The 25,733-nt window shown below is 49.1% G+C and overlaps 1 protein-coding gene and 1 long non-coding RNA gene across 9 annotated transcripts in view; one reads left to right on the top strand and one right to left on the bottom strand.

The window, feature by feature from the left end:
- Positions 1-21,660, bottom strand: part of KIAA1210 (KIAA1210 ortholog) — a 37,004-nt gene extending 15,344 nt beyond the window's left edge. Inside the window, exons 1-3 of one of the 8 annotated variants that reach the window (XM_053274361.1) lie at positions 21,609-21,660; positions 3,216-3,292; positions 244-415 (exon numbers count right to left, since the gene is read on the bottom strand). In XM_053274361.1, the coding sequence (XP_053130336.1) occupies positions 244-415; positions 3,216-3,282 (239 nt within the window). In that variant the 5' untranslated portion in view covers positions 3,283-3,292; positions 21,609-21,660. Of the gene's footprint in view, positions 1-243; positions 416-3,215; positions 3,293-6,651; positions 6,699-12,235; positions 12,478-21,147; positions 21,301-21,608 lie in introns of those variants that run through there. The other 7 variants (XM_053274362.1, XM_053274360.1, XM_053274359.1 and 4 more) reach the window with 7 other exon arrangements.
- Positions 21,661-23,547: 1,887 nt separating this feature from the next.
- Positions 23,548-25,731, top strand: LOC128335646 (uncharacterized). Its single transcript, XR_008311668.1, has 2 exons — positions 23,548-24,933; positions 25,402-25,731. It is a non-coding gene; the product is annotated as an uncharacterized LOC128335646 (long non-coding RNA).
- The last annotated feature ends 2 nt before the right edge of the window (positions 25,732-25,733 follow it).

The following is a 25,733-nucleotide window of genomic DNA, read 5'->3' on the forward strand; positions in this document are numbered from 1 at the left end:
GTGAGCTTAAACAGTCCAGAGGATTTTTCAAAATGTTTTTTTTTGGCTTGTTTTTGTTTTTGTTTTTTTTAACCACACTGCTGTTTTGAGGTACGTTGCAAACGGAAAAGAGGAAATTCCTGACATTCTAGCCCCAGCACTGCCACTGGGATCTGTTTGTGTGCACTGAATTGAATGAAATGTGTCGCTCTGGGACAATTCCTGCTTTTAACCTGTTGGTACAAGATGGCTGCACGGCCTTACCCTGGCTCTTTCGGCAAATGGAGGAGGCTGGAATCGAGGTTCGGGGCGCTGACATCGCTACTGGACTGGCTCGGCTTCAGATGGCCTGCTCCCACCGGAGATGAGGGCTCTTTCCGCTTCTTCTTCTTGGCAAAGAAGTTCTTAAAAGTCTGAAACTTGGATTTTTTCTTTCCTGCAAGAGGAATTAAAAACCTCAGAGTGCAGTGGAAAAGGCGTCAAAACTTTGACACTCCTTGGAAAGACACAATTGTGCTGTAATAGAGCATGCGCTTTGCATGGGGATGATGGGAGTTGTAGTCCAACATCTTAGCTTACCTGAAGCCAGCTTAGCTTACTTCCTGATATGCTAGTCGTCTACTTACAGGGAGGGTTGGTAGTTGGTGTTTTAGCCAAGAGAAGTATACCCTGCCGGCAGCCTGAAGTGGTATAAGCCAGTATGGATTCTGCCACCTCCTCCTGCTCCTACGTAGACCAGGCCCACAGATTGCAATTTTGTTCAAAGGCAACTGCAGTTTAATTTACAAAAACCAGAGTTTGCAATCATGCCGGGATCAGGCCACAGTTTGTTACTCTGATTTGAGGGCAAACTATACGCCATATATGATGTTCAACACACATACAGTCTCCGTACAGTGTACACATGTGTATGCATGTACAATTATTAAGGACGCACACAAAACTGGTCTACCTGGTTCGGTTCTGGCACCCCGAACAGGGATCGGGGTTCTGGCTCGGTTCGATTTAGCCAAGCTATCTTTATGATAGGAACATATGAACAGCCCTGCTGGATCAGGCCCAAGGAAGCCCATCTAGTCCAGCATCCTGTTTCCCACAGTGGCCCACCAGATGCCTCTGGGAAGCCCACAGGCAGGAGCTCAGGATTGTCTACCCAGATTGGCAGCCGCTTCTCCAAGGTGGCAGGCAAGAGCCCAGCCCTATCTTGGAGGTGCCCGGGAGGAAACATGGAACCTTCTACATGCAAGATGAAGCTATGAGAAGAATGCATGCTACTTCCTTTTAGGGCGAACACTGATGCTCCTTGATTAACGATCAGCATCTTTAAGCTGCAGCTCCCTTGCATATTTGTTGTTGTTGTTTTACATTTTATATCCCGCTCTTCCTCCAAGGAGCCCAGAGTGATGTACTACCTACTTATGTTTCTCCTCACAACAACCCTGTGAAGTAGGTGAGGCTGAGAGAGAAGTGACTGGCCCAGAGTCACCCAGCTAGTTTTTTTTAAATGGCTGAATGGGGATTTGAACGCGGGTCTCCCCGGTCCTAGTCCAGCACTCTAGCCACTACACCATGCTGGTAAATAAAGCGAGATGACAAAAACTTCCTATGTCTCCAGGACGAGACCTCTTCGCTGCTGTGCTGCACGCAACTGGGATACAAAGAAGTCTACAGATGAGCAGAGCGTTTTCCTCTTAGCTCAGCACACAAGCTAACGGGGGACGAGGTTAGTGAGCACACTCCATATGCACAGCTGGAAGGCCTCTTGGCCAAACAAAGCATCACTTCAGCGAGGGTTTGTCTCCCCGGCCCCTGAATCATTTTGCCAGCATGGCCGTCTCTCTCGGCCTGTGCCAGCGTGTGTGACTGCATCAAGACGGTGCTGCCATCCGCAGTGGAGGGCGTCAGACACTGGCCACTTTGAGAAGGCACACAATGGCTCCAAGGTGCCACTTGGCTTCTCTCTGCCCTGCTCTGGCGGGAGAGAGGAGTCGGCCACAATGGCAGCATTTAACAGGATTTAAAGGACACCCTTGGATGCCGAGTGTGATCACCCCACTGGTCTTGGGGAATGAGAGAGAGGAGACAGGGAACGCTGGAGAAGTGTCCGTCCATTACCGGTGAGCATGCACATTTGCTGAGCTACGCAGATTCTGCATACAGAAAGTTCCAGGTTCCCTCCCTGGTAGCATCTCCAAGATAGGCCTGGGAGAGACGCCTGCCTGCAGCCTTGGAGAAGCCGCTGCCTGTCTGTGTAGACAATACTGAGCTAGATGGACCAAGGGTCTGACTCGGTGACAGCTTTGGTCACCATATCTTAAGAAGGATATTATAGAACTGGAAAAGGTGCAGAAGAGGCCAACCCAGATGATCAGGGGGCGGGAGCACCTTCATCATCATCATCATCATTATTATTATTATTAATTCGATTTCTATACCGCCCTTCCAAAAATGGCTCAGGGCGGTTTACAAAGAGAGATAACAAACAAATAAGATGGCTCCCTGTCCCCAAAGGGCTCACATTCTAAAAAGAAGCATAAGACACACACCAGCAACAGTCACTGGAAGTACTATGCTGGGGGTGGATAGGGCCAGTTACTCTCCCCCTGCTAAAAAAAGAGAATCACCACGGTAAAAGGTGCCTCTTTGCCCAGTTAGCAGGGGCTAGGCTACAGCATCTGGGGCTCTTTACCTTGGAAAGAGACAAGATCAAGGTGTATAAGATTATGCATGGAGTGGAGAGGGTGGACAGAGAGAAATTTTTCTCCCTCTCTCACACTAGAACCAGGGGTCACCCCTTGAAAGTGAAGGTTGGGAAATGTAGGACCGACAAGAGGAAGTACTTTTGCACAGAGTGCATGGTTGATCTATGGAATTCCTTGCCATGGGATGTGGTGATGGCCACCATCTTGGATGGCTTTAAAAGGGACTTAGACAGATTCATGGTGGACAGGTCTCTCAATGGCTACTTGCCTGGTGGCTCTGGGCCACCTCCAGCCTCAGAGGCATGATGCCTCTCAATCCCAGTTGCAGGGGAGCAACCGCAGGAGAGAGGGCGTGCACAGACCTCTTCCCTGTGGGCTTCCCAAAGGCATTTGGGGGGCACTGTGTGAAGCAGGATGCTGGACTAGATGGGCCTCCTTGGGCCTGATCCAGCAGGGCTGTTCTGATGCACTTATAGCATACGACAGCTTCCTATGTTCCAAAACGGCCATCAGAGTTCCAATAGATTTACTTACTTGAAAATTCCTCACCTGTTTCTTCTGTCTCCGGCAGCTCCAGGACATCCACAGGGCCAGTTGCCATGATACAATCGCTGAAATATCCAAGTTAGGAAGAGCCACTTCAGTTGGAATACACAATATTGCTTCTAAAACCAGTGAGAGTCTTTAATAATTTCATACCCAGCCAAGGAGCAGAACATTGTGTGATGCATTTCTGCAAAAAAAGCTGTGCATACTAAACGGGGGGTGGGGGGAAGGAGGGGCGAATTTTGCAGATATTTCTGCGCTGGAGCCAACAAGTCTTTTCCTCACTTTAAAATAACAGCCTGTTCTTCAGCCAAAACTAACAAACAGCCTTGCTTCTCGAGAGGCAACATCCCACTTCTCGGGAAGTTGGGATCAACGTTTGCATTAGGAGAGGAGCCATTAAATGCCTAGCAGCCGTTTCCCTCCAAACTGCTAATAGAGGAACCTCACAGATCCGATTTCATATTAACGTTTTGCATTTTAGACTTTAAAGCATAAGAGTGATTTTTCACGGCAAGGGGTGCCAGAAGCTGAAAAACAGAACATGGCTGCTAACACAGCAATCTGAGCATTCATGGTTTCAGGATTTTTAACCTGACCAAGTGTCTAGCTCTCAAGAAACTTTAAAAAAGGATGTGCATTTCCAACTTTAAAAACTGGACAGAGAGACCTTCAGTCATCGGGGCACCTTCATCTCTTCCTCTGCTCTGTGCCTAGAGTTGCCATGTCCCCCGAGATTCTGGGTTCTACCTGGATTTTAAGCATCTCACCCAGATGGGGTGAGCGCCAGGGTGAAATCAGAACTGCAAACTGCTGTGCTTGCAAGGCAGGCCCTGTTTGCCTTCTTGGCTGGTGCAGTCAACAAAAAGCGTCAGGCTTCCACCCCTAGACATTAACCACTTGGGTTTTGTTCAGCCCAGGACCAGCAAAAGTGGTTCCTGGCAGGAGGCGAAGACGTGACTCAGTCTGCCTGACAACTGGATTTAAAAGACATCTCGGACTTGGAGGACCTCTCCTGCTTCCTCTTAGGAAGCAAAATAGGAGGAACTTGGTTTCCTAAGAAACCAAGAACCGCATCCAACCTGGTTTAATATTATATTGTGCGTTGCTTTTTAATCAGTAAGGTTAAAAAGCAGCACACGATAATGTAGATAATAATGCTCAGCATTTTTAGAGAGTGTTAGCATGTTCACAGATATTATTACTACTAATAATAATAGCAAGAATATTTATATATTGCTTTTTAACAAGAGTCTGTCAAGTGGATTACATAGAGGAACAAACAAACAAACACAAACTCAAAGAAAGATGGCTCCCTGTCCCCAAAGAGCTCACAATCTAAAAAGAAACATAAGGCAGACACCAGCAACAGCCACTGGAGGGATGCTGTGTTGGGGTCGGATAGGGCCAGTTGCTCCCCCACTGCTCACACTTTAAAAAGGTGCCTCTTTTCTCAGTTGCTCTAAATCTTACAACAGTCCTATAAGGTAGCTATCCCTATGTTGCAGATGGAAAGAGAGAGAGAGAGATTTGCCTAAAGCTCCCCTAGTGAGTTCATGGCAGAGGCAAGATTCAAAGCAGGACTTCTCTGTTCACAGTCACAAAACTCTACTAGCTGCCACGCCCACATTTTCTGCAAATGCCACCAAGCAATGCTGTGTACACTTGCATGGAACAGAAATAAATAATTCTGCACCAAGAACATCTGCACCCTGTGGCAGCAAGACCTGAATTTAGCAGCCCGTATAAAATTGGTCAATTACGCATTAGTCAACTTGGCATGATTTATTCTATGTTTTAAATGTTTTGCATAATTTATTCTGCTTTTGCTTTTCATTGGGAGGGACAAGAAATGGACACTTCAAATTCCTGTAAGGAAAACTTATACAGTTTATATAGTAACAAGTATATACTGAAACTGGAAGATCAGAGACTTGCTTTTTAAAAGAGAGAGAGAGAGAGAGAGAGAGAGAGAGAGAGAGAGAGGAAGGATTCTGCACAGTCATTTTTTTCCTGAACTCTGATGGAAGTGAAGCATACACCCACCCCTGATTATAGGCCACATAGGGATAAGACAGTGACACTCAAGGCCCATTCACAAGTTATGTTCAACACTCGTACAATGAGTGTACAGTGTACACAGGTACAGACCTGCATACAGGTACAGTCATTCACATATTATGCTGGACGCTGGATGCAAGTACAGCAGTATGCTTCCTATCTGTACACTGCATTTGAAGGGCTTGTATCCAGGTTAACTTTTAAAATGAACACACATACAGTCATTCACACAAACAGAAGTACGAGCGTACAGACATCGATACACCCATACAGCAGAATTTCTGAATCGGGCTCATGTCCCCTTAAGGAGCATACTTGAAACAAACTAATGTGGCTAACATGACCAGCAACCCTTCATCATTGTAAAGGGCCCGCCAGGGCTGCTGCATAACTGAAAAGGTAATCCAGGAGGTGTAGTGCAGGGCTGCCGAGGAATGGTGTGAAATTGTGCTCCTTGTAGCATTCCTTCCATTGGAAACAGTGGGTGCACAATTGCCCGGAAGGGGTTTTGAATCATTCCGTAGCAGCCCAGCCAGACGACACCATCAGCGCTGCCTTTCAAGATGCATTCAGTGGATCCTCTAACATTGACGGAGGGCTGCTGCTGGTCATGTTGGCCAATGGTTCAAAAAAATCTGATTAGCACCCAAGGGCTTTTATGCACTGCAGGTTTTACCGCAAGTTTAAGGGGAGGCTTTACTGCAAACTCAAAGTTGTCCCAAAAAACCTACACAAATAGTGGAATTTTTTACCCCGGATACAAATCGGGTTGCACTCTAACGCGCTGTGAACAACCCAAATTGTGTGTGAACTGCTCCCCGATAACTCGCAGGGACTTCGGGGTAAATCTGGCCAATATGTGAACGCAGCCCCTCCATTCTGAAGGAGATGTGGGTTAAAGGGCTTCATGTGAAAAGCTTCCTGGTAACATCTCATATCGATACAGCTCTTCTGTTTGGATCAGCACATAACCTCACGTTCCTCCTGAAGTCTGCTCTTTCCCAAACGACACCAAATCTATGAGAAATCTCCAGGGGCAGATCAAAGAGCAGGAGTAACCCAGGGCATGACAAATCCCAGGCACCAGGGAGCCAGGGCACCTAAAAATTTAGCCAGGGTAGCTAGTCTAGGTTATTCAAAGACAGAGTTATAGAATAATATCTTCATTTGTCCCAGGCAGGCCTTTTCCTGTTCTAGGGATGTTATTTGTAAAGGGGATGATGAGAAGCCCATTTGCTGCCTGCCCATCTCCATCACTAAGCCCAGTAATTTTGTCTATTGTCTGGCTCCTGAATTTTCAAGCTGCGTCCTCCTAGGTCCAAAGCAAATGTGTTGAGGGCCTGGAGTTACATATTTAACTTACAGCACGAGCTTAGGCTCACAGGGAGCTGCCATATACTGAGTCAGGCCCTTGGTCCATCTAGCTCAGTCTTGTCTACACAGACTGGCAGCGGCTTCTGCAAGGTTGCAGGCAGGAATCTCTCTCAGCCCCATCTTGGAGCTGCTGACAGGGAGGAAATTTGGAACCTTTGATTCAACAGCACATGGTTGTTCATGGAAAACTTTGTATTGATCAGGGTGTGCAATTGACTAGCAGCTCACGTTCATCAAAACCTTATGGAAGAGAGAGAGAGAGAGAGAGAGAGAGAGAGAGAGAGTGAGTGTGTGTGTGTGTGTGTGTGTGTGTGTGCAAGTAAGTAAGTAGTAAGTAAAACAAAATCTAATGCAAAGCAGCTGCTCTGGTGGCTTTCTTTCCCCAAAAAATGTAATGGGAGGAAATGCTTTTCATACAATTACACGGGCTTAGCCAGAGAAGCCAAAGAGAGCTCAAGAGATGGCAAGCAGCTTCGGCAAAAGAAGTGAAAATATATAGGTTGGCACCCTGCAGCCAAGCTAGGAAACAAACGCCTCATTGAGCCAGCAATCTTGAATTTCTGCAGAGCGGCTGCACCGATTTCACAGAGTTCCCTTCCCCACCCGCCACCTACAGAGCACCATCTCTTTGGCACAAATCACCAAATCACCAAAAGAGCTGGTCTGGTGGTAGCAAGCATGACTTGTCCCCTTAGCTAAGCAGGGTCCACCCTGGTTGCATATGAATGGGAGACTCCATGTGTGAGCACTGTAAGATATTCCCCCTCAGGGGATGGAGCCGCTCTGGGAAGAGCAGAAGGTTCCAAGTTCCCTCCCTGGCAGCATCTCCAAGATAGGGCTGAGAGAGATACTCCTGCCTGCAACCTTGGAGAAGCTGCTACCAGTCTGTGAAGACAATACTGAGCTAGATAGACTCAGTATATGGCAGCTTCCTATATTCCTATGTTCTGAGACCCAGCCAGGCCTCTAACTGGCACTGTCTCACGCCCAGCTTCTGGTGCATGCACAAGCAGGATGTTAAGCATGAGGATGACGGATCAACCACAGTAACCTAAACAAGGAGCTCTCAGGTGGACCTTCAGACGAGGGTAATTGCCCCAAAAGACACCAACCAGAATGGAGGCCTGATCAACTTGTCAGTTCTTTCCCTTATTTTGAGCCTGGTGTTTTCATAACCCAGGGTTAGCAGTGAAAAACCGTAATAATATCGCCTTCCCTCCACCTCCTTTTCGCCAAGGTTGCAGGATGAGGAGTCTTTCCCAGCCCGTCCCGGAGATGCTGCCAGGGATTGAACCTGGGGCCTTTGCATGCCAAGCAGATGTTTTACCCCGGAGTTGCAGCCCCATTCCCCAAAGAGGGAGACACACAGCAGCAGCTAACACTGAATTAAGTGCTGCCCCCCCCCCAAGGAAACGTGACCTGCAGTGTAAACCCAACCATTCAACATTCCCTGTGCGAAGTTTCCACCAGTTTGTTTCCACCCAGCTTGTGGTTTTATAATTTCAAAAAAGCAATGTAGTTATCACCCCTTCCCAGGCTATTCCTTCCACCCATTATTTGAGGGATAAGGCACTGTACAGAGCTCAGTAAAAGATGCTTGGGGTTTTTTAAATTGCCAGGAAAGGCCCTGAGCTTGCCTTGGAAAGAGTCAATTATGTCTCAATTGGTAGGTTAAAAAAATAGCTCAAAGCGGGGAGCGGGAGGAGGCCGTTTCGACAGATTGAATTTCCCCAGCCTCCTCGAGTCCAACTGGATTCAATACAGATGTTTAGCGGTCACGGGATTCTGAAAGGCCCACAGAGGGAAGGCACTCCCGGAGAGGATTCCCAGAAGGTTCACTTGGCCATAGACATTTGTTCCCTCACCAAGGGAGAAACCGCCACTGCTGCCCCCAAAACAGCCAGCGGCCCTTAAACCTCTAGAGTGCAAGGCAGGCACTGTGGTTTCTGAGGCCAGGAGATCTTCCGCCAACTTGCCAAGCAGACAGACAACACACAGCCTCCGAATGCTGAAAGGGTCACAGATATGGGGAAGGGGGGGGTGCCTAAAACTGATGCTGTATTTACAGCACAGCGATGGCCTTCCAGCTGTGGTTGGACTACAACTCCCATCACCCCCGGCCACAGTGGCCAACAGGCAGTGGAGATGGGAGTTGTAGCTCTGATCAACAGTATCAAACTGATTCGATTCGGGAGGCTTTGCACGTTTGCATCAATCCCTGGAACGGACTTGTTTAGAGTCGGTGCCAGAAGCCGAGAGCCTTCGGTGCAGACTTGTGCACCAGGGAGAGAGGTCTCCTTCCTGGTGCATCAGCATGGCTAATTGCAAATTGTTGTGGCGGCACAGAGCAGGGGTGGTGGGGGTGGTCCTGAACTATCTAGAAGCAGCTCTGGATGCTGGGCGAGAGGATGGAGAAAGGAAAAATAAAAGATTGCATGGTGTGTCCATGTTGGGGAAGCAGTGTGTCCCAATTATTTCCCCCCAGTATAAGTATGCCTTGAAGCCACCTAATGGCGCAGCGGGGAAATGACTTGACTAGCAAGCCAGAGGTTGCCGGTTCGAATCACCGCTGGTATGTGTCCCAGACTATGGGAAACACCTCTATTGGCCAGCAGCGATATAGGAAGGTGCTGAAAGGCATCATCTCATACTGCGCGGGAGATGGCCATGGTCAACCCCTCCTGTATTCTACCAAAGACAACCACAGGGCTCTGTGGTCCTCACGAGTCGACACCGACTCGACGGCACGCTTTACCTTTAAGTATGCCTCAGGATGAAAAAGGTTGGGTAGCACTCGTGTAGAGTGATCTTATGGAGCAACAATGACCACAGGGCACAACTGTTGTTTCCCAACTCTATGTTAAAAACTGGAGTTACTGAAAAGTTGCAGCCCAATACCCTTGATCATGCGGTGGCTGAAATAAGCCCTTGGGTGACACGTGTCATTTGACATCATTTGCCAGCTTGTAGAAGGTGGTGATGCTACTAGGAAGTGTGGAAGGAGGGGAAGGAAAATACAGGGAGGGCACATTATTAGAAGCCGGTCTAATTCCTCTGTCTGCTGAAAGGCCCACATGCCCAAAATTGTGTGCAGCTTCCGACATGCTATATTTGTCCTTGAAAATTGGCAGTTTGTGTGGAGGATCAGCAAAGCCTGAGCAGCTAAATGGTGCCATGTTTGCAGTGAGACACTGTGTAATTTAGTTATGCTGAGAGCTCCAGCCAGACAGGAGGAGACCTGAAAGGAGCCCCTGTAGTTTAGCACAAACTGCCTCTGCCTTCCAGAAAAGGGGGGTGAGGAGGGCACATTGCCTTTAAAAAAAAAAAATAAATCTGACCAACTTTTTGCTGGTGTAGAGTATGCACGCTTTGGAATTACACCAAACTCCTCAACAGACAGAATCAAGTGTGTGTGTGTGATGAGGAGTACTGTGTCACCCCGAAAACTACACCCCCATCCCAGTACAGCAGTGGGATAATTAAAAGTTAAAAGATAATTAGAACTGCACCCCCAGCAATTAAAAGTTTTGTGTTACTCTTTAGGCCTCTCGATAAAAATCTCGCAGAACAAAGTCCTTTGCCACTATTTATTATTTTGTTTATATTTATATCCCACTCTTCCTCCAAGAAGCCCAGACTGGTGTACATGGTCATGTTTATCCTGTGTGGTAGGTTAGGCTGAGATATTCCCCTTAGAGGATGGAGCCACTCTGGGAAGAGCAGAATATTCCAAGTTCCCTCCCTGGCACCATCTCCAAGATCGGGCTGAGAGAGATTCCTGCCCGCAACCTTGGAAAAGCTGCTGCCAGTCTGTGTAGACACTACTGAGCTAGATGGACCAGTGGTCTGACTCAGTATATGGCAGCTGCCTATGTTCCTACACAGCTTGCCTAGTACAGACCTCCCCAGGGTCTCCCCTTACGCCAAATAACTCCAGCATGCCCAGGATTTGGGGTCCCCCATATTCCAAACAATATTTCTTGGCCACTGGAACATTAAAACAGAATGATGATGTACATATGATCAGTTACACCATTACACAGAACTAGATGCCTTGAGTTCAGGGGTTCTCAAGCCTGGTTGTCCAGATGTGGGTCGATGACTCCCACAAGGGCAAGGTCATTGGGTCCCCAGATGTCATTGGAGGGTGATGGGATTTGTAGTCCAATGACATCCGGGGATCCAAGTTTGAGAAGCCCTGCATTAGTTGACTTTGGGTTTTTTTGTTCTGTGTGAGGCTGTGTGTAGGTACAGACACACACACACACAGTATGGGGGAAGAAAGCAGTCTTTTCCCAAGTCATCTAGACCTGTTTGCTCTTTTCTCTGACCGCAGCTCTCCCGGGTCCCAGATAGAGATATTTCTTAGATCTGTGGTATGAAAACTGGCTGGACACATGTCAGGAATCAGGGAATGCACACATGCAAAGTATCTGCTTTAGCTCTACCACTAAGACACGGTTCATCTTCCCCGAAAGGTGAAAATACTACCCCACCATTGATCTTTTTTTTAAAAAAAAACAGTCCACTAAATTTATTCCCTTCTTTGTTTACGAGTTGAAAACAGAATGGATGTTCTTGATCCTTGTCACCATAAACAGCTGCAGTAACAATACTGAAGGGAAGAAGAGCTCGAGGAACTAAACAGGAATTAAGATATGTTGATGGTTATGACAATAGCTAACCTTTATTCAACAGCATGCACTAAAACAGATTTTAAAAGAGCACAAACATAACCTTGCTTTCCCCCCCCCCCTATTCTTTTTTTCCCCTTTTTGCCACTTGCAAATGGGATTTTAAAATGAGGATTTGGGGTATTTTAAGTGAGGCTGTGTTTTACAGCATGACACACAATTTGAAGGAACCTTCCTTTTTAATGTTTGCAGAACAGTCACATTTTCAGCACCACCCAGTGTTTTAAATCCATCTGATTAAACACAATTGGAAACCTTATTCCCCAACAACCACCCGCGTTCTCTAGATTATTTCACAAACAGCTTAACTTCTTTGAATGCATCTTCTCTTATCAAATTAATCACGTCGAGAAAAGAAATCCTGGAAAATGACATTAAGACAAACTTAAAGGTGTTCTATTTCAACACTCTACTGTATTGCAGTCTGCAATTCTAGGCAATTTCCAGTCAGGGTGGGACTTACTTCTGAGTAAACTTGCAAAAGATTGTGCTGTTAACAACCATTATCTACTACCATACCAAAAGTGGCACTTCTGGAATAGCAGGAGAAAAGTTTCTTTCCGTGAGTTACCTCTATTATGACAACAATAATTTGTATTTATGATTTCTTGAGCAACTAAGAACTAGGCACTCGTCTAGAAAGCCAATTTAAAATCAAAGAGCCTGCCTGCAGGCTTACAACCAATTAAAATTTATGAGGATAGATAAACATAGTTCCATTTGTTTACATGCAAATGGGACTGTATTTAAAGGTTAAACAAAATGTAAAACTGTTGCATCTGTATTCCAGGGCCCACTTGTGCCAGTTAACTTTTAAAGAAAACAGTGGAGGGCGAGACTCAGGTAGGAACTAGCAATGTTATAATTAAGGTCACTTACTTGTTACTCTTCAAGCAATTGTAGAACCCCGCCATTCTCCCTTTTACATAGCATGCATCTATTTAACAGCACCTCATAGATACATAAGGGACGCTTCCTTCCACAGGGTGCAGCATCTAGAATCCAGCCTGCTTATGCACTAGTGCAGGCACAAAAGCCAGCGTGCCGATGTGATTACTAGCCAGATAAAGTTCCTGATCGGAGGCCCACAGTCTCTGCTGAACTAAGTCCAAAGAAGGCTGTGCCTGCTTCACACATGAGGATGGATGGGTCCACTCCCCCTTTTCCTGTCTCTCTCCAGCACTATGAAACCACAGCATCTCCAGCCCCGAAAATACCATCTGTCTGTTCTTTCTCGGGGGCGAATAAGGGAATGCACTGTCATTTGCAGAAAGAAGAAACCCTGCAAAGAGTCCTGTTTAAAATGATCATTGCTGTTAATGCAGGGGCTGAGAGAGAGGAGGCAGAGAGAGATGCTTGCCGATCGTTATCCCGTGGCGATGAAAAAGTCACTGGCTGACAGCCTGACTAAGTTTACCCGAGGATGTCCCACTGAAATTAAAAGGACAAGTTATTCTCTCTGCCTCCTCTCTCAGCCCCTACATTCTACGAAAAGTAAAGTGTGCTGTCAAGTCGATTTCGACTCCTGGTGCCCTCAGAGCCCTGTGGTTATCTTTGGAGGAATACAGGAGGGGTTGACCACGCAAGCAGGTAGATGCTTTTCCCAGAGAGGCCTCATCTCCTAAGGGGAATATTTTACAGTGCTCACACATGTGGTCTCCCATTCTAATGCAAACCAGGGTGGACCCTGCTTAGCAAAGGGGACAATTCATGCTTGCTGCCACCATTCATGCTTGCTCTCCTCGACAGCATACCCATCCCTCACGACAGCAGAGTAAAAACAAAACTCAGCCAGCTAGGAAGGCCTGAACATGGCTCTTCCTCGGAACACAAATCCCATTGTTGTTTCAAACTGACACATTTGTCTGATGCCACGTTCAACTCCCGGTGTCAGCAACAAGTGTCAGGGACTGGCACAGCTCAGCACCAAGGCCTAACCTGCTGCCGCCACCAATGAAGCATCCACATCTGCTTTCGTTCTGTGGGCGGCCGCAGCTAGGGCGGCGCTTTCATGAGGCAAGATGAGACTGTCGCCTCAGACAGCAAATTATGGGGGGGGCAGGAGGGTGGCAAAATCCGCCCCCCCCACTGCAATCAGAGCAGCTCTTTGGGACCAATCTGACCTTTGCAAGGAGCACACACACACCCTCACAATCCTTGCGAAGCCTGCAAGAAGCACAAGGATAGGAGAGGCGTCTGCAGGCAACGCTGCTTCCTCCTGACTCCCCACAGCTTCAAGGGTCAGTTTTGAAAGTGGGCTGGCCTCCACCACGGCTATGGGGCAAGGCCATTTGCATGGCGATGCTGAACGGGGCTGAAAGGAGGATGCTGCAGTCCGACACCCACACTTTTGGGGAGAGTGTCGGCAGGGGGAAATGGAGGAGCAGGGATGGGCAGGTAGGAGGCACCCACCCTATTCCTTAAAGTAAACACACACACACCCAGTCTCTGAACATGGTCAAACACTGACATTTCGAACCAGTTCGGAGCTCCAGAAAAGTAGATTAGGGATATGCATGGAACTGCATCTTTTGCCGAACCAGTTCCGAACCAGTTCCATGCTGAACCAGTTCCGTGCATATCCCTAATCTACTGTCACGTGCTCGCCTGCTCACGGTGGGAGGGGTGGGGGGTGGGTAGAAAAGTCAAGGAGGTAAAAAGAGGCAAAGAGGAAAACTGACATGTTCCCTAACCCACCCATAGGAACATAGGAAGCTGCCATATACTGAGTCAGACCCTTGGTCCATCGAGCTCAGTATTGTCTACCCAGACTGGCAGTGACTTCTCCAAGGCTGCAGGCAGGGGTCTCTCTCAGCCGTATCTTGGAGGTGCCAGGGAGGGAATTTGGAACTTCTTCACACAAGCATGCAGATGCTCTTCCCAGAGTAGCCCCATCCCTTGAGGGGAACATCTTCCAGTGCTCAAACATGTAGTCTCCCATTCTAATGCAAACCAGGGTGTTCCCTGCTTAGCAAAGGGGAGAATTCATGCTTGCTACCACAAGACCAGTTCTCCCCCCAAAAAACTGGAGTCAGTTCTGCCTGATATAACAACAACAGGAACAAGACCGCAATCTCTGGGCTCTTTGGACAAAGAGCAGAATATAAACGTAATAAATACACAAATAAATAATCTCTCCCTCTACTCTTGCCGTAATAAGCCAAGCAAACACAAGCCCAGCTTGCAAGTTTGCAAAGCCAGAAGCCTCAAGAACCATCAAAAAGTAATTCCCAAGGATGGCTATGACTTGCTGGCATACTGTATAAAAACTCCAAACTTGAGTTCCAATCCGAATTTTTTTCTGGCAGCATTTGAACGGGGAAAAGCTGCCAGCTGCAAAATGTTACCAAAAGCAGAATTCAATAAGAGACAGATTTTTTTTTCTTTAAAAAAAAAAACAAAAAACCTGGAATACAGTGGCAGGATAAAATTGTTCTCCCTGCTGAGCGGATGACAGAACAAGAATTATTGATTGCACAGCCGGATCCAATGAAGGCAGAGGGGGAGTTTTCCGAGGGTTCGCTGGCTTTGCATTATAGCCTTGGGGGATCAATTCTCTGTCTAATGAGAGCCATATTCCTTCTTGTCAAACATAGCAATTTGCCTTAAATCGTATATTTTCTCCCTCCCCACCCCTGCCGCCCATTTCTGATTTTCTGCAGACTTCAGGACTGTGTCTTCTCCTACAACTATAGCTCCTTTATCGGCCCAGTGCCTGTTTTCACATCCTATATACTGACTGCTGGGATATGCCAAATTGACAGCCACTTTTGGAGTTGACTTGCCCGCAGCTTTATTTGGCTGGCACGATGCTCTTTTGTTGATACACGGTGGACACCCTTCCTGAAAGGGTGAGCAGTTCCAGTTGAAGGGGTAGTCGCTGCAAAAAGGGTCCGTTTCTTGGAAAGAGAAAGCAAGGAGACTTGCGGGGAACATAGGAAGCTACCTTATACTGTGTCAGATCAGGGGTGCACAACTTAAACGTCCCAGTGGGCTAAAAACAACCAGCCGAAATGCATTTTCAGAGTATGGGGTATTGCAGTCAAATTCATTATCAAGATAAATATTAAAGCAATTACTAGTTAGTTGTGGGTCCTTCCTTCCCCCCCAGGGGCCCTCAATTTTAAGCAAGGATAGGGGCCAGAAAATAAAGCCCTGTCCTTGCTCAGTCGGTAGGCACCCGACTGTTCCAGCCCCACACAAATGCCAAATTTGGAGGCTCCTGCTGTTGCTGGCTACCTGGGCCATCAAAAATGTTCCCGGGGGGGGGGGCAGATATGGCCCCTGGGCCTTATGTTGTGCAGGGCTGAGTCAGCTCAAAACTGTCTCTACACCAGGGGTGGGGCACCTTGGCCCTCCAGCTGTTTTTGAAATACAACTCCCATCATCCCCAGCCTGTGGCTAGGGATGGTGGGAGTTGTAGTTCAAAAACAGCTGGAGGGCCAAGGTTCCCCCCCACCCGCTCTACACTGACTGGTAGTGGTGCTCCAAGGTTTCAGGCAGGAGTCTTTCCCAGCCCTACCTGGAGATGCTGCCAGGGATTGAATTTGGGACTTTCTGCTCCTGAGCAGCAATCCCATCCTTTCTGTGATATTTACCAACACACACTGAGCCTGGGAAAACAGGCAAGCACCCAGGCGGACCTTGCACCAGTTCCCCTCAAAGCAACGAATAACCGGTTGGGACCCCCGTGACCATGGCTGGTTGTTCTTCCAACCAGCTCCAAAATTCAACCCTCCATCTCTTTCCCTGAAGACGGGGCAAACGAACGACTCCCCCAGGCCTCAGTCCCCCCGAGTACCTGGGATGTGTCCAAGCCCAGGAGCGAGCCAGGCGACGGCAGAAATCTTTTTAAGCAACTACAAACCACCGGGCAAGCCGCCTCTTCACCTTCCTGTAAGTAGCGGAGTGAAACAAAGAGAGGCTCAAATCGCTTTGCAAGTCCACCGCATTTCCGCCACAATACGGTTTGTCTTAGAAATACATACGGCCAGACTCCTCCCGACGGGTACGGCTGCTTCTTCACATCTGTCCCTGAAAGCCTTGCTTTGCTTGGAGAGCCAAGCAAGGCGAGCGCGGCATACCCAGGACTATCAACATGTTGCCTTCTGCCATCTGGAATTCGAGGGTCAATTCCAAGCTGGCCGGCTGTGCCGCGGTTCCAAAAGGCTGCTTAGCATGGAGAGGGAAGAGAGTGTTGTCCAAGAACAGCTCTGCTTGCAGTATGAAGCAAGGACTCTCTTGAAAGGAGCTGCTTTCAGTTCCTCCAAGGCCACAGGGAAGGAAAGAGGCAAGCTCAGACAAAGCCCAGGTTTATTGACTGAGGATAAGGGTGGAAGTCGGTAAGAAGAACACCTGGGTTGGAAGTTGAAATTCAGATCTGTACATGTCAGCGACATGCACAGAGACTTCAAAGGTGGCCTGTAAGGCTGACCTAGACTGCAGTTTCAGATGCTCTTCCCAGAACAGACCCATCTCAAAAGGGGAATATCTGCTAATAACCCCTGCTACCTTGGCAAAGAGGCACCTTTCAACATGGAGATTCTCTTTATTTAGCGGGGGAGAGTAACTGACCCTATCCACCCCCAGCACAGTACCTCCAGTAACTGTTGCTGGTGTCTATCTTAGGTTTCTTTTTAGATTGTGAGCCCTTTGGGGACAGGGATCTATCTTATTCATTTATTATTTCTCTGTGTAAACTGCCCTGAGCCATTTCTGGAAGGGTGGTATAGAAATCGAATAAATAAATAAATAAAATTAAATTAATATCTTACAGTGCTCACACATGTAGTCTCCCATTCAAATGCAAGCCAGGGCAGACCCTGCTTCACAATGGGGACAATTCATGCTTGCTACACCAAGACCAGTTCTCCTCCCTTTTTGTAAGGATAACAATACTCTAAGGACGCCGTATGAATTGCAATGATACTGTATGCAGCACACGCTGAGTACATTGAAACACTCTATAAATCAGTAGGATTCTTAGCTGAGAAAGGCACACGCAGATGCATTACTTGCTGCTTTAAAAAAAAATCAGGAGTCTCCAATTGTTAGTGTCAACATAAAGAATGAGTCTGGCTCCATCTGAAAGACTCATGTGGCATCAACTTCTGTGGCATTAAGTGCTCTGCGTAATTGCAACATTGTACATCAGGGGTTCTCAAACTTGGGTGCCCAGATGTTGTGGCCTTTAGCCGTCATGCCTGGGGATGATGGGAGTTGTAGTCCAACAAAAACTGGGGACCGAAGGTTTAGAACCCCTGGCTCACACGACACCTGGAAGAGACCAGTGTGAACAGCTTTTGCTCAGCAGATTTCAGCAGTAGGTAGTGCAGAGGATTGGAGATTATCCCTTCTTGCAGGAGAAGCCTCAGGGGCTCTGTCTCACTGCAGCATCTGTTGGCCATAGGACACCTCAACCCCACAATGGCATACATTCGGCAATTTCAATGTGAGCAGGAGAGATCTGAGTCTACAGTACTAAATGGACAGAGCACATCTGCACAGGAAATGCATACAAATCAGCACAAGGACTGCAAATGCAATGTCACACACACACACACACAGGTCCAAGAAAGTTTGCATGCAGGAGGTCCCAAGTTCCCCCCACCCGGCAGCCTCTCCAAGACAGGGCTGAGAGAGACCCCAAGCTGCAAACTTGGAGAAGCCGCTGCCAGTCTGTGTAGACAATACTGAGTGAGATGGACCAATGGTCTGACTCAGTACATGGCAGCTTCCTATGTTCCTAGCAGCTTAAGAACCACCAACTGCATTCTCCCCCCCCCCATAATATTCCATATCAGATGGTGGGGGAAAAGGCCACCATCCACATGGGCATCTGAAGCTGTCACCCAGATGTTGTTGGATGACAACTCCCATCATCCCCAGCCATAATGGCTGGGGATGATGGGAGTTGTAGTCCAATGACATCTGGGGCCCCAAGAACCTATGCAATGGATAAGACGAGGAAATGGAGGAAGCTGGTGTTGAATTGGCCGCTGACAGAATGCTAAGGATTAGCCATTAGCAATCTGTGCATCAGGTTGATTTCTGCTTATAAATGAAAGCAACCTCCCCCCGGGGCAATCAAATGCATGTACGAGAGAGAGAAAGCGGTGTGTGTGTGTGGGGGGGGGGAATTAGAAGGCATCTGGCCTCACGCTCGGGTAAGTGGCTGCCTCACTAATCCTCCCCACCCCCGCCTCTCATTCTTAAAATAGACAGATGGAGCCTTTTGACATCTTGAGCACTGACATCCCTGCCTGCATTAGCACTGCCTGCCTCAAAGATTAAATCCAATGGGGTGTGTGTGTGTGTGTGTGTGTGTGTGTGTGTGTGTGTGTCTCTCCCCACCCCCGGACAAGAGATTTCAGGCTCTTAAGGAAAGCACTTTGCGTTCCAACATGCCCTGTACTGTCTGGTCCTCTTCTAAGCTGGGGCGACTCCGGAGAAAGAGCCTCTGCTTTCTAAAGCTCTGGCCAGCAACTGGACTCCCAGAGGCCACTTTGGGACGCAGGGACGGAGGGCCAAGGCTCACCCCCACCCCGTCCGCCGCAAGTCCTATTTCATCCCTCCATGTCCTCTAAACTGGCAGTATTTGGCCCTAGATGGGTAGCTCTGGGGAGGGACGGCCCTTTAATAAGAGGCAGATGCCCCAGGCGGCCAATTCCTGGGGTGGCAGCAGGGTGGCAAAACACCCCCTCCCGTCTTCACTGGAGCAGCTCTTTGGGAGTGATCCGGCCTTTGAGAGGAGCGCCTCTCCTAGTGCTGCTGGCAAAGCTGGCAAAAGCAGCTACTGGCCACCTTCTCTCCCCCTCTGCACTTTCTGAACTTGCAAAGTGTTGGCTTTTTTAAGGGGGCTGGCCCCCACCTGGGGCACGGGGCAAGGCGGCAGGCTGCACCTCTGCCAGCAGCAGCTCATCTCAATGAGCCGGGGGGGGGGGGGGCGGACGCCCAAGGAGGGCGCTCGGGTTGCTCCTCTCCTTCCTGCCCTGCCTCAAGAGACGCACTGCCTTCAGGCGGCCATTCACCGGGTAGAGCTGTGCAGCTCTGCTACTACCTACCTGTCCGACTACAGGCAGAGTGGGAGAGAGAGAGAGAAGCAACCCGCATTGCCTCCTTGGATGCCCCACAGGCTCGTTCGGCCAAGCCACTGTGGACCTTGGCCAAATCTCCGTTGAGAACATCGTGACTACATGCTCCACAGGCAAATGGCACTTCAGGACTATTTTAGAATGCTGAACCTCCACGTCTGATCTGAACACTCTCTGAAGGAGAGCTTGGTCTTGTGGTAGCACGCATGCATAGTCCCCTTTGCTAAGCAGGGCCTGCTCTGGTTTGCATTTGAATGGGAGACTACAGGTGTGAGCACTTCCTGGGTGTCAGACTACAACTCCCATCATCCCCTGCCACAACATGCTGCCAAGTTTGAAAACCCTTGCTTAACTATTGGCCACTGTGGCTGGGGATAATGGGAGCTGTAGTCCAAGAACAGCTGGAGGAGAGCTGGGCTTGTGGTAGCAAGCGTGCATTGTCCCCTTTGCTAAGCAGGGTCTGCTCCGGTTTGCATTTGAAGGGGAGACTACAGGTGTGAGCACTGTAAAAGATTCCCCTTAGGGGATGGGGTCGCTCTGGGAAGAGCAGAAGGTTCCAAATCCACGTTCCCTCCCTGGCAGCATCTCTAAGACAGGGCAGAGAGAGACTCCTGCCTGCAACCTTGAAGAAGCCGCTGCCAGTCTGTGTAGACAATACTGAGCTAGACAGACCAATGGCCTAAATCAGTATAAGGCAGCTTCCTATGTTTTTAAGATTGTGAGACCTTTGGGGATATTTATTTATTATATCTCTGTGTAAACCACTTTGGAAACTTTTGTTGAAAAGCAGTATATAAATATTTGTTGTTTGTTGTTGTTCTATGTACTCTCAGCCTTCCGGCATACACCTCCAATGCCTGGTATTGAATGAAAAGTAGTCGCCACCCTTTCCCAGGGACTTGTGACTAGTTCTCACTCTGCAAACTCTCTCCAAACAAAAATGCGACGAGAAACAGACTTTGCGAACACCCAACCCCATGCAAACAGATCCAAGTCACAATCCAACACACACACACACACACACACACAGTGTGATCCGTGCAAGGAGGAGCCCACCACAGGGTCCAGCTCCGAATGCACCAGCTACAAAGCCCTGGAACCAGAGGAGTCACAGCACCAGCAGTTCCTTGCGAGCATGTGCAGAGTTCCTCTGCCTCCCTTCCGAGCCACCACCGCTACAGGGGTACCCGGAGCAGAGAGGCGACTACTCCGGTCTCCACGGCAGCCCCGGAGAGCCCAGCAGCGCCTCTCTCTGCCTCTCTTCGCCGCTTAGAGCATCGATTAATGCCTCGACCGTGTAAAGCGCTGGGGGTGAGGTTCTTCCCAGGAAAGACAGCGGCGTCTACATTCCACAAACCCCCCCAGCCGCCCCATCCCACTCCGCGCCAGCCCGCGCCTTCTGCCCGCGCGCCTGCACTGGGTCGCATCCTTTCCTGAGCGGGGGCGCCCTCCGGGGGGGCTCCCCACACACGCTCCCCGAAGAAGCCCAGGCTCGACCCCCAGATTCCATCCTCCCTGGGGTCCAGGACCTGAGTCGCTCCCTGACCGCCCCCCCTCCCGGTGGGAGCTGCTTCTTCCTTCCTTCCCTGCCTGCCTCCCTCCCGGCTCGAAGCTGCCGCTGCCAAGAGCCCCCTGCGAGAAGGCGCAGCGGGTGATGGGGGGCTCCTCCCTCCCCGCCCGGCCCGGCGCGCTGCTCACCCCGCGAGCGTCGGTCTCCGGGCGCGCCTCCTGCCCGCCCGGGGCGCCTCCGGCGGCGGCTCTCTGCCGAGCTCCTCCTTCCCGCAGCCGGCCTGTGCCTGCGGCCGCCCAGCAGACACGCCAAGCGGAGCGGCGGCGCAGACGCCCCGCCTGCTCGCTCGCCTCCGAGCCGCGCTGGGGGGGGAAGCCGCCGCTTGGCCAGGCGGGCAGGGGGGCTCTCCTCGGACACGCCGCCGAGAAGGAGGAGGCGCCTCTTCCTTGCAGGGGTTGCTTGTCGCTCGCTGCTGGGGGGAACGGCTGGGCAGGGGGGCTCGCCACAGACCCCGAGGGCCCCCAAAGCCTCCTTAGTCTGGCCTGGGTGGTGTGGACACCCAGCCAAGCCTTGATTGATTGATTGATTGATTGATTAAGTGCCGTCAAGTCGGTGTCGACTCTCAGCGACCACATAGCTAGATTCTCACCAGGATGATCTGTCTTCAGCTTGGCCTTGAAGGTCTCTCAGTGGTGCATTCATGGCTGTCATCATCGAGTCCATCCACCTTGCTGCTGGTCGTCCTCTTCTTCTCTTTCCTTCCACCTTCCCCAGCATGATGGACTTCTCAAGGGAGCTGGATCTTTGCATAATGTGTCCGAAGTAAGATAGTCTGAGCCTGCTCATTTGTGCCTCGAGTGAAAATTCTGGACGGATTTGTACTATGATCCATTTGTTTCCAACTTTGGGGCTCCTGCAGATGTTGGCCTGATTGATTGATTGGTTGATTGATTGATTAAGTGCTGTCAAGTCAGTGTCAACTCTTAGTGACCACATCGACAGATTCTTTCCAGGATGATCTGTCTTCAGCTTCACCTTTCAGGTCTCACAGTGGAGCATTCATGGCTGTCCTAATCGAGTCCATCCACCTTGCTGCTGGTCGTCCTCTTCCAAGAGAAGAAGCCAAGCATGATGATGCTTAATTGGCAGGGCAGTGGGGCCTCCAAAGGCCTTTAGGTCCAGGCTCCGAAACGACCTAGGTGCACCTCTGCTGCTGGGGAGCCCAGCAGATCCCGGGCTTGTTGTGATGTGCAGCTGGACACATTTTGGGCAGGGAGCCAACAACCCACTCACCGCCCCATGCGTTTGTCCCTCGCCTGCTCCCCACCCCATTTCTGCTTTCAGAAATCGTAAGATTTCTTACAACAAGAAAAACAACAAACAACAACACATATATACCGCTTTGCAACAGATGTCTCCAAAGCAGTTTTCAACAAATGTTTCCAAAGCAGTTTACATTGAGAAACAACAAACAAACAAATAAGAAAGATGGATCCCTGTCCCCAAAGGGCTCACAATCCAAAAAGAAATATAAGATAGACACCAGCGACAGTCACTGGAGGGATGCTGTGCTGGGGGTGGATAGGGCCAGTTGCTCTTCCCCTGCTAAATAAAGATAATCACTAAAGAAATAAAAAATAAAGGAAGTTCTTACAAAGATGGGTTTTGAGCAAGCTAAGAGGGCACTTAAGACAACAGGTGATAGATTTGGAAGGTCAAACAAATCAAGTTTGCCTTCCAAGAGATGTATTCCTGAGCAACCAATTTCCTACTTTAAGGCCAGCGAGCTACTTGAATCAGATAACGGTGTCAAAATTTATAAGACCTTTGTCCCTTGCCCATTTTAATGCCTTTCCTGCGGCCGTATTAGAAGTACAAGAAAATACCGTACATAGCTCAGCTTTGCCCCTGTGCTACAGGTGCAATTGAAACACCTGCTTACATCCTCCTATACTCTTTCATAAGGATATCCAAACTTGTTTTATTACCCCCTCTCAAGTAAAATTGTCCAGGCCACCCAGATCTAGTTTACCTTTAATATTGACCGTCCGCCCAGAATGATTTAATTTCTTTAAACGTTGCAAAATGTTGCTTAGCAGCTTGTAAAATGTATTGTTTTAATGTAATGCCATGTATAAACCAATCGCTTTGTTTTATTTATTGTCTGCTGTGTCCTGCTGGTCGATGACCGTAATAAAGGATGGATTGGTTGATTGATTGCACTACAACTCCCAGAATTCCCTGCTGCAACGGCTTCTGCTTGGGGATTATGGGAGTTGTAGTCAACGTCTGGGGATTCCTGTAGGCAAGCCCCACCACCAAGAACCCTTCTATGGTTCTTCTGTCACCCCAGAGGGCTTCTCCCCATGGCACCTCCCACCTTCCGGCCCTTTGCAAAACCGCTCCCCCATTGCCCGCTTCCCTTCCGCCCGCTTCCGTTCTCTTTTCTCAGCCGCCCGGAAACGAGACCGCGACACCATCGTTCCGCCTCAGCGCAGCTTTCTTGTCCTAGCTGAGCTTCCCCCGCCTCCGGCGCGGCAGGGAAGTCCGCCAGGCGGCGGCACTGAGCAGACGTGTTTTTTTTTGGGGGGGGGGGATTTCGTTTCCGTGGGCTGTGTATACTTTAACGTGCGGCATGGCACCGGGACACAACGGGCAGCGGCTGCTTTGGTGTGCCCGGAGGGCGAGGAGGCATGTTGAGAGCTTTCTAGCCACGGGAGACGCCGGTGTCAGCTTCCGACGACGTGCGTGTTTCCTCGCTTCAGAGTTGCAGTTCGACCTGCGGACGGAGGCCATTCGCGTGTGCCGTGCGTGCGCACGCGGCTCTCCCAGGCTTTGCCCTCAACAAACATGGCGGCTCTGACCGTTCATTCTAAAGCAGTGGCGCTAGCGACCAGCCAACGAGCGCGAGGGATAGAGAGGCATAAATCCTTTTGCGCCTGCGCAATGGTGGCTGCGTGAGAGGAGGGAAAACATAGACTGATTCTAGTTTCGTATCGTTTGCCTTGCTAAGGGTTCCTTTAGGGTCCACTTTTGCATGGCGGGTGGGTTTTTTTGGATGTGCCCTCTGGAAGCAGCCGCAGTTTGAGCGAATGCAGATGCAAGCCTCTTCTCATCGGCCTTGTGCAAAACGTTTCTGTCTCAGGTCAAGCAGCCGGAGCTGATTCCAGCATTGAGTGGGAGGACTAGCCATAAATGTCAGCGTGGATGGCAAAACCCAGAGGATTCCCATCCAAGACGTTTCCATGCACATTTTATGCAAGTCTTACATTCCCTATCGAGGAGGGATGAGAATCAGCAGAGGCAGCAAGTAGCAAAACCCAGGACGCTTGATGGTCGCAGCTCATCCTAACAGGCCAAGGGGGCACCGAGGGAGGGTCTGCTGCCTTCACGTCCCAGCTTTTGGGTTGCTTCTCTCTCCCCAACTCCGCCTGAGAGCCGCGCTGATTGCAGGCTGTCCCTTGATAGGACAAGCAGCTACTGCAGATAGGGGGAAGATTTGCTTGTATGGTCCTTTTAACCATTGCTTTGATTGGTGTGTCCTGAGCATTGTCCAACCATCCAGCTCCCATGTCCCCAGCTGAAGTGGCCCTCCTCCCTCCCCCAACTGCCACCACAGAATGGCCAGGGGCCATCTTCCTCTGAGGGGAGGAGAGAAGAAAGACTTAAGGCCCATGGGAAGATGCTGAAAGGAGAAGGCAATGGTCAACCCTTCCTGTATTCTACCAAAAGATAATCACAGGCCTCCTGCGCACCCACACCCCAACATTGCAGTTTTGAGATAATCATACTGGTCGTCTTTAGAAGGCTGTTGGGTTGATGACGTTCCTCAAATAGAAGGCAACTCTGAATTTAAGATGATTCCCTTTAAAAACACAGGTAAGGAAGAGGACTCTGAATTTAAGATGACTCCCACCCCACCCCAGTGTATAATAGCATCAAAGAACTTGAGAGAAACCTAGTCTTGGATTCAGGTAAATACAGTATAAACACCTTTTTAAGGAGGCTTTTTAATGCTCCATTATTATTTTGTTCTATCTGGTAGGTTCTTTAGCTTGTTATAATTTTCAGTTTTAATTTGAACTGAATAATTGCGGTTTTTAATCTGACTTTAAAAAAAAACATTAGTTTATTTTAGTACTTTTATTGTATCTGTGTCTATCTTATTGTTATGAGCCGCCCCGAGCAGTAGCGCACTGGAGGGGCGGGGTATAAATATTTTAAATAAATAATAATAAATAATAAACACTTCACATGTTCTAGCTCAATTGGTCAGATGCTGAATTGTGCTTCTGACATTAATAGGATTTAAGCAGCTAGCTAAGCACTCAGTTCACTTTGGGATTGAATGTCAGGTTTTGTCTGAACCACAAGCCAATGCTAATTTATCCTGACCCTTGTTCTTCTGATTTTTTTTCCCCCACACACACTTGGATCCAAAGAACTGTGGGCAGCAGAAAGAGACCTGCCAGGACAGTTCTGCAAATGCTTACATAAGAGTTCACTCCGTTCCCTAATGAGCAGGTTTGGTGGCAGTTTTCATGTTCCTGCTTGCCCAGGTTTCACAAACGGTTGTGCAAACTCCCACCAAGAGAACATATCCAAAGGTGCTCTTGGGATATACTTTCACTTCCCTTGCTCAACATTCTAGCTGGAAGGGAGAGGCAGCCTGTGTGGAAAGACACCTCTGGATCCAACCCATGGTTTTTATGCTTGATGCTCCTCTCTCGAACTGCCTGGAATAAAATAAAATGCTTAATCTCTTAACCAGAGC

The sequence above is a fragment of the Hemicordylus capensis genome, chromosome 11 (genome assembly GCF_027244095.1).
Source record: "Hemicordylus capensis ecotype Gifberg chromosome 11, rHemCap1.1.pri, whole genome shotgun sequence".
NCBI lineage: Eukaryota > Metazoa > Chordata > Lepidosauria > Squamata > Cordylidae > Hemicordylus > Hemicordylus capensis.